At 46.8% G+C, this 8,784-nt stretch overlaps 1 protein-coding gene across 1 annotated transcript in view; it reads left to right on the top strand.

Annotated features, from left to right (window-relative positions):
• The first annotated feature begins 424 nt into the window (after positions 1-424).
• Positions 425-8,784, top strand: part of LOC138276131 (E3 ubiquitin-protein ligase TRIM58-like) — a 279,412-nt gene continuing 271,052 nt past the window's right edge. The window contains exons 1-2 of the mRNA XM_069219174.1: positions 425-551; positions 4,019-4,114. Coding sequence (XP_069075275.1) covers positions 488-551; positions 4,019-4,114 — 160 coding nt within the window. The 5' untranslated portion in view covers positions 425-487. The remainder of the gene's footprint in view (positions 552-4,018; positions 4,115-8,784) is intronic.

Below are 8,784 nucleotides of genomic sequence, written 5' to 3'. Positions count from 1 at the left end.
ACAACACACTCACACACATACATGCTTTCTCTCTTTCACACACACACACACACACACACACATGCATACTCTTCCACACACACATGCTCTTTCTCTATCTCTCACACACACACACTCACACACATGCATGCTCTCTCACACACACACTTATGCATGCTCTCTCACACACACACACGCACAAACACACACAGTGACACAGAGTGAACAGTGACACATTGGTTATGTTAGGGAGTTGTCTAGAGTCTCACCACATGCGCACACTATTTAGGAGTGAGACGTGGATAATATTATACACTCTTATCTGCACCCCCATCCTCAAACCCTCACACACAGATTGAATAATGCTGTGATCAGCAGTTTCGAAGTGGAGTTTCCTGTATCTCTTATATAGATCCCTCTCTAGCGGCTCAAGAGATGCAGTTCATACCAGGGCACCTCTCACTGCTTCCTGCACCTCTCAGTATCCTGATTATTATTGGAGGCTCTGATGGCTCAGAGAAGGAATCAACCTTCATCTCCAAGTACTTCTGATGCAATCTCGCAGGACAGAGGTGAGTAAACCTCATCTGGTTAGTGTTATACAGTCTGGATGGGGGTGGAGGGCTGAAGAAACCCCTCTTTTATCTAATAGTGTATCTAATGCACTCTAGCCAAAGTAAATGTAGTATAATTTGTACACGGCCTGTGCAGGGCAAGAGACAACATCACACATAAATGCAGCACACACAACGCAGCAGACAGATTTGTTGCACTGTGTTGTGGAGGGGAGAAGGAAAGAACATTGAAGGGACACAGGGCTTGAAAAATCTTTTGAACCACTGGCTATGGCGAGTCATTTTGTATGAGGTTGAGCTATTTTTAGAACCTACTCACCCCTTCTGGCGATTGGACAAAGAACAGGTGTTCTGTTCATACAGACACTGAATTAGTAATTAAGATGCCTTTAAATCGTATTCTTGTCACATTTGCTCTGTGTTCAGAGACAGAGGTCAAAAGTCAGTTTGTCTTGCGATGCAAACACTTTTCCTGAAGTGTCTGACCTGTGTAAAATAAAAGGCTGTGGGTATCAGGTCTTTCCTAACACACAACATTTGTATAACTAAGTCAACTTAACAAACATTTCAAAATATATTTCAGTAGCTGTGAAAGACCATTTTTTGTACTTGTGTGATGAAAAAATATTTTAATAGGATGAAAAAAGTCAGAACACTGTACTTGGTGGAGTACAAACGATAAATATTTTTTCTGAAACCTAATTTTCACAGATTATTGTTAATGCACTATATAGTTTTATCAGTAAAGCTGCAAGTTAGTGGGAAGGTTTTTGGACATTTCTTGGAAATGTATTGTTTGCAACTGATGGTGCACTACCACATCATGCTTTAGTAATATATTTATTAAAAGTGAGTGTTTAAACATAACCTGAGCTATTAGTAAACTAAGGGGCAAGTCATGCATGGATCATGTGTACCCTATACGTGGGCTAGATTTATTATACATAGAGCAAACATTTGGTTATTTAAGCAAACAAAAGAGGACTTTTTTTTACAGCAGAAATGCTGAACTCGCATATTTGAAGGTGCACTCATACATGAGAATGAAGAAGGTGACTGTAACATACAATATTTGCATAGGATCTCACAATTTGAGACCCGTTTCTGGGTCAAGTACATTACAGTTAGGTCGAGTAGATTGTTCAAGCTACTCGACCTGCAGGTCTAGTAACATTTTTATGATTTTTCGAGGCCTGGGACATATCTGCTAAGACTGGCCTGCTGCCATCACGCAACGGACAGCCTTGCAATATGATACAAAGGCAAATTAGTGCTGTATTGGATAGGATTTGTACTGGAGGCATACCCTTCCATTGTGAAGTCCTACACTTAGATAAACTCAGAAGGATCCCAATTATTAGGACATGTGCCATGCCTCGCACCACTCTGGGAATTAAATGAAAACATTTACCCTTGTTAACACTTTCTTCAAGGCTGATCTGGATATCTTAATAGATTCAGGTTTTCATCCAAAATATAGGTGTTTGTGCTGATCCAACCAACACCCCATGAATCCCTCTGGTGCAAAGTGACACAAAGTAGCATTAAGAGTTTTTTGAACTGAGGGAGGGGACCCTTTCTATCACAAAGTACCCTTTCCAGTGGAAACTCAATACTAAAGTATCACTTTGCACCATGTTGAGTCACTTTGCAACAGGGAAAGTGTTAGTAAATCTGGACATGAGTGTAACTATCCTATCTTGGAACCAGCTGACATTGGCATGGTCCCAGCTTTGGCAGTCTCAGTCCTGAGCCGGTGTCCAGCGATTACCAAGTTATTGTGGCACACACAGGAGTAACTGGCCAGTGTTTCTGCATACTTGGACGTAATGCCTTGTAACTGCAGTGGCTGACACTGGCGTGGTACCACAAAATATAGTTTTTAATGTTAATCTGCAAACATATTGACTCTACAATACTGATTAGCATCAGATGTGGGGTTAGAGTATTAACCTATACTTCCCTGTGTATGTTTACCTTTGTGATATATCGATTGATTATAATTTGGAAAGATACATGTGCAAGTCAATATTTCCATGTATGATATTTTGATATAAAACCACTGACAATCAGTGATCATTCTGGACACACAACAAGACAGAGGCTTATTCTTCACAATCACTGTGAGGCAATGTTCAGTACTGAAAAAACTGAGAAGCAACGGGCAGCACTGGTGCACACTGATAGGCAATGATCAGCACTAGCACACACCAAAAGGCAATGACCATCACTGACACACACTGAGAGGCTATGTGGTACACACTGAGAGACAATGAACAGCAGTGGCACACACTGAGAGGCAACGGTCAGCATTGACACAAACTGAGAGGCAATGGGCAGCATAGGCACACGCTGAGGGCAACGGTCAGCACTGGTACACACTGAAAGGCAGTGGTCAGCATTGACACACACTAAGAGTCAACGGTCTGCTTGGCACATACTGAGAGGCAATGGTCAGTACTGGCACACACAGAGAGGCAATGGTTAGTACTAGCACACACTGAGAAGCAATGGTCAGCATTGGCAGACACTGAGAAACAATGGTCAGCATTGGCAGACATCCAGAGGCAATGACCAGCACTGACAATTACTGACAGGCAATGGTCAGCATCAGCACACATCAAGAGGCAATGACCAGCACTGGCACTTACTGAAAGGCAATGGTCGGCATCGGCAGACACTGAGAAGCAATGGTCAGCATTAACACACACTGAGAGACAATGGTCAGCATCGGCACACATCAAGAGGCAATGACCAGCACTGGCAAACACTGAGAGCCTACGGTCAACACTGGTTTAAACTGGGAAGCTATATGTAGCGTTAGTACACACTGAGAGGCAATGGTCAGCATTGACACACACAGAATATCCATGTACAGGTCGATATTTCTGTATATGCTAATTTGATATAAAATCACTGACAATCAGTGACTAGTCTTGACATACAATGAAATAATGACTCATTCCTTGTGCTCACTGAAAAGAAATGCCAAACAATGGCACACATTGAGAGATTATGATGAACGTTGGCACCCTTTGACCTGCTACACAAAGGTAAACTTAGACTTTTGAGTATGGGTACTATTTTTTAGTATTCACAAACTATGTGCTTAGTTTTACTAATAGTAATTTTACAACTCTGGAGACTAAACGCTAGTGGCAGAGACTCATTACATAAAAAGATAGGCCTATCCTATAATTTTATATGCAGAGTTCTCAGTTTCAGTCTTGGCACATACCGAAACTCAATGACCAGTCTTGCCACACACTGAGACTCAGTGACCATTCTTCATACATACTTACACTCAGTGACCAGTCTTCATACACACTGATATTTATTGGAATGATGACACACACTAACTCAGGCTATCACAAGTCCTCCTATGATATTGTTCTCCAGCTACAGGCAGGTGGTCCTCTCCCACATGTAAAGTTAAATGCTGGAATCTGTGATTTCTTCTCCAGGTGGCCCGCAGATCCCTCGTGTAAGGAAGCAGGCGATAGCCCTGGGAGTGATGGTTGCAGTCACCACATTCATAAACATCGTGCTCTACCGTCTGGGTAAGAAGTGTGGAGTTCACTTTCAGACCCTACGACCCCCTGTGGCACGTTTCTGATTGATACATGATTAGAAGAGCTGCAGATGAAAAGAAATAGAGGCTCCTAATTCTACATTTTAACCACAGAGGTGCAGTTTGTAGTTGTTCATCGGCCCCAGCAGTAATGCCTGATTCACAGTTTTGTCCTAAATATTGTTCAATATAGTACATTCTGGTGGATGGTGATGATGAGGATGGTGATGACGATGAAGATTAAGGGCCCAATTCTCAAGGGTAAAGTTAGATCAAAATTATAACTTTACTGCTTTTCAATATTCACAAAGGTAAAGTACTGCTGGTAACTTTACTACTAGTGATTATACTACTAGTAAGTTCACTAGCAGTAAACTGGCTCATAGTAACTTACCTTTGTGAATACTAAAAAGTAGTAAAGTTCGATTTTTGGTCCAAGTTAGACTTAACTTACACTTCAGGTGTAAAGTTAGACTTCATGTGTAAAGTTACACTTTAGGTGTAAAGTTGGACTTCAGATGTAAAGTTAGACTTTTGGTCTAACTTTATCTTTGTGAATGAGACCCTAAGTGCTGACAGTTGTAGAAGGCTCCTGAAGGGCGTGCTCTGGTCTGTGATGATGATGGGATTAAAAAATGTTGTCAGTGTTGAGAGCTACAAATGGCTCCTGAAGAAAATGCCATCGTCAGTGATAATGATGATGATGATTATTAAGGCCCTCATTTTGACATCGGGGGTTAAAAACGCCTATTGCCACGGTAACGGCTGCCAAAAGACCATCGCCGCAGCTACTAGCCGTCCGCCATATTATGATCATAGCCGGATTTCGGCCACAAGAAGGGTGGGAATCCGGCTATGGCCATACTGGTGGATGACGGTAAGGTGGCGCTGCTACCACCAGCAGCGCCTCGCCAGTAGACCGCCTAGCAGCGTTCTGCTGGTGGGCCGGAAGACCCCTGGATCCAGGTAAGTTGGGTCTCTGACAGGGGAAGGGTTTGGGGGGTGTTGTGTGTGTGGTGGGGGGTGTGCATGTATGTGTGAGTGTGTGCGTCAATGCGGGTGTGTGTTTAGTGTTGATTGCGTGCATAACTGTATTGAAGTGTGCGTGTGTGAATGTATTGAAGTGTGAGTGGGTGAGTGTATGGAATTTGGAATGCATGTCTGCGTGTATGTTTTGAAGTGTGTGCGGATGTGTGTGTGAATGGATGAATGCATGTGTGTATGTATGTGTGAATTAGTGTGTGATTGCGTGTGTGTGTGAAGGGAGGCGTGAATGTGGGGGGGTGAGGGGACGTATGGAGAGGTGGGAGGGTGGGGCCTCCTATCAGTAACAGGGAAGGAATTCCCTGTCATTGATAGGGCCTACTGCCATGGTGGTAGGCAGGGTCATAATCCTGCAGGCGTCACAATGGCGGCCGCCTGGCTGAAGATGGTTATCTCCAGCCCGGCGGCTGCTACCACCATGGCAGTCGGAGTGGTACATTGGCAGGTTTGCTTCAGCCAACCCGCCAATGTGCTAATGTGGCGGTAAGTACAGCCAGCCTGTTGGCGACACTACCGCCACATTAACGCCAACCACCGGGGTCATAATGACCTCCTAAGTGTTCAGAGTCCTGAGAGCTGTGGAAGGCTCCTGAAGTGCTTGCCCCTGTCAGTGATGATGATGGTGATGATGATGTTGGTTATTAAATCTTGTCACAGTTGAGAAGGAGGCGCTCAAGTCATTGTTGATGATGATGATCATCATCATTATTAAGTGTTCTGAGTTTAAAGAGCTGTGGAAGGGACCTGAAGGAAGCACCATGGCCAGTGATGATGATGAGGATGATGATGATTGTTAAATGTTGTCAGGGTTCAGAGCTACAGATGGCTCTTGAAGGAGGGGCCTCGGTCATTGTTTCTGATGATGATGATGATGATCATGAAGATAAGTAAGTGTTCTGAGTCTCGAGAGCTGTGGAAAACTCCTAACGGGGCTGCTGTCGCCGGTGATGATGATGATGATGGTTATGACGATAGTGAATATGGTGATGATATTGATCATAATGATTGTAGGAAACTGGCCCAGTGTGTGGTGGACACCGTTGGTGTTACACCTTATACTGGGTCATGGTAACCCTGATTAAATAGTGTTATAGTGTCTAGGTAGCTAGGGCTTTCTAGTGGTAGCTGTGGTGAGCAGCCAAGACTTATCTAGAAGGCATGTGAAGCACTTGCAACTTATCACACATGAAAGGAACCGCACAATGTTGCAAAAATAAAGGTACTTTATTATAGGCACGCCAAACTAGACTACCATTGGTATACCTCCCTTTGGAGGTGTGAACACACCTCCAGAAAAGCATACATTATCAAGGGTGGGCAAACTATAGACTAAAAAAATGGAATGCAAAAAGGTGTCCCCCACCAGAGTTTATGAAGTAGTTAGCCAAGGGCTGGGGAAGAGTGGGACCCCTAAAGGTAAGTACCTAGAAGATCCCAAGCGGTTGGGTGCAGAGAGGTTACCCAGTCGTCACATAGGCTAACATAGGGACGTCGTGGTTGGAGGACTGCAGAAACAGGACCAAGCCGGTGGAACGCAAGGGCGGATATCGGATGAAGAGGATCTGCAAAAGAAAGAGACAGAGGGGGTCATTATGACCCTGGCGGAAGGCGGAGAAGCGGCGGTAAGACCGCCAACAGGCTGGTCATCTGCCGGTTCTCCGTTCCGCCCGCCGGGCTGGAGACCTGGGTCTCCAGCCCGGCGGCCGTCACTATACCGCCGGCGGTATTTGGACCCGGCTGACCGTCATGGATTTCATGCGGTTTGAAACCGCCATGAAATCCATGGCGGTAAGCACTATCAGTGCCAGGGAATCCCTTCACTGGCACTGATAGGGGTCTCCCCCACCCGACTCCCTCCCCTACACCCCCACCTCCCCTGCCACCCCCCAAAGGTGGCAGGACCCCCCTTCCCACCCCGACCACCAACATCACAGCACTCATGCACACACGACACGCATGCAGGCACCACCAACACACATACACGCACACACACCGACATACATGCCAACATCCACACACACAGTCAGACACGCACACCCTCATTCAAACATACACGCACACAACCATACAGACATACCTACAGACATACACGCACTCATTCCCATACTCACAACACCCCCGCAAGCATACAGGCACTCACACATCCCCACTACATACACAGACGCACACCCCCATGCACGCACACAACACACAACACCCCCCCACCCCCCTCCCCTCACGGCTGATCGTTTTACCTGGTCCGACGAACCTCCGGAAAGGGACGGGATCCATGGGGGCTGCTCCGCCGACACCACACCGTCAACAGAACACTGCCACGCCGAATCACAGGACGTGATTCGGTGTGCGGTGTTCTGCTGATGTGGCGGTGGAGGTGGAGCAACCTCCACTTCCCCGCCGCCCACCAGTATGGCTGTTGGCGGCTCTCCGTCCGAAAAAGGATGGAGAGCTGCCAACAGTCATAATACGCTGAGCGAAAAAAACCACCACCACTGGCGGTCTTCAGCACGGCGGTCCCTCTGCGGTCTTTTTTATGGACCGCCGAGGTCAAAATGACCCCCAGAGTCCAGTCCGCGCAGGAGTGTTCAGGTGGGGCAGGAGGCAATGCCCCCTTTTCTGTAGCTGATGATCTGGGTCATCGGTGATGGATGAAGTCTAGCTGCGGGGTCCAGGAGCTGTAGAGAAGTCCATGAAGTCACCTGTGAACTGTCCCTCGTCGGTCAGCAGTTTGCAGATGGGTCAGTGGTCAGGAGGACCACCAACAAACACAGGCAAATGCAAAAGAGCTGTTGGAGGTTTTGCAGAGTTGGGGAGGACCAGCAAGATCCAGGGGACTCGACCCTTGGAGGGGAGTCCGGACTGACCCTTAGGATGCAGGAGAGGCAGAAGAAGTCAGAACGACCACAAGCAACCCACTGGCGGCAGGCACAGTAAGTTTCAGTGAGGCTTGGTCAACACACAGAAAGAGTAGTCCACATTGCTGGGACTGCAGAGAGGGGACTGTCTTTGCAGGGGTAGAGTGCGGGGGCTGAGCTACTTGGAGCCTGAAGATCCCTAGGAGCAGGAGTCAACAAGCCTTGGTTGGTGTAAAGGTTGCGGTGCACAGGGGTTCTGACCCAGTGGGAGAGGCTAGGGCTCACCATCTCCCACATTGGACAGAAGGCAGAGAGGACCAAGGGGATCCCTCAGAACAACTACATGTGTTGGAGAATCTTTGCAGATGTGAAGGACAGAAGATCCCACCATCCGGACGTCATTGCCTTAGGTGTCTGCGGATACCCCTTTACTCCGAGGAAGATAACTTCTTGCTTCTTGGTGCAGTCGAAGTCTTGTCAAACCCAGAGGATGCACAGCCTTAGAGATGTTGCAGAATGCTGACAAGAGCTGAGGAAAAAATGTTGCAAAGAGAAGACTTCTCAGGTGGTGCAGTCTTGTCTGGTTCCTGTGTAGCCCAGCAGCAGTTCCAGAGGCCAGAAGTAGAGGATATCCTTGCAGTATCTTGCACAACGAATCTGGAGACCCACCTGCAAGGGAGTCACTAATTAGCCCAAAAAGGGGGTTCGGTCACTCTCCGAGGTGACTACCAATTAGAGGGGATCACTGACATCAGCTGCCTGA

Source organism: Pleurodeles waltl, unplaced genomic scaffold, assembly GCF_031143425.1.
Source record: "Pleurodeles waltl isolate 20211129_DDA unplaced genomic scaffold, aPleWal1.hap1.20221129 scaffold_37, whole genome shotgun sequence".
In the NCBI taxonomy this organism is placed as follows: domain Eukaryota; kingdom Metazoa; phylum Chordata; class Amphibia; order Caudata; family Salamandridae; genus Pleurodeles; species Pleurodeles waltl.
Note: the sequence above shows the minus strand (reverse complement) of the source record. Positions and strands in the feature narration are given on the sequence as shown.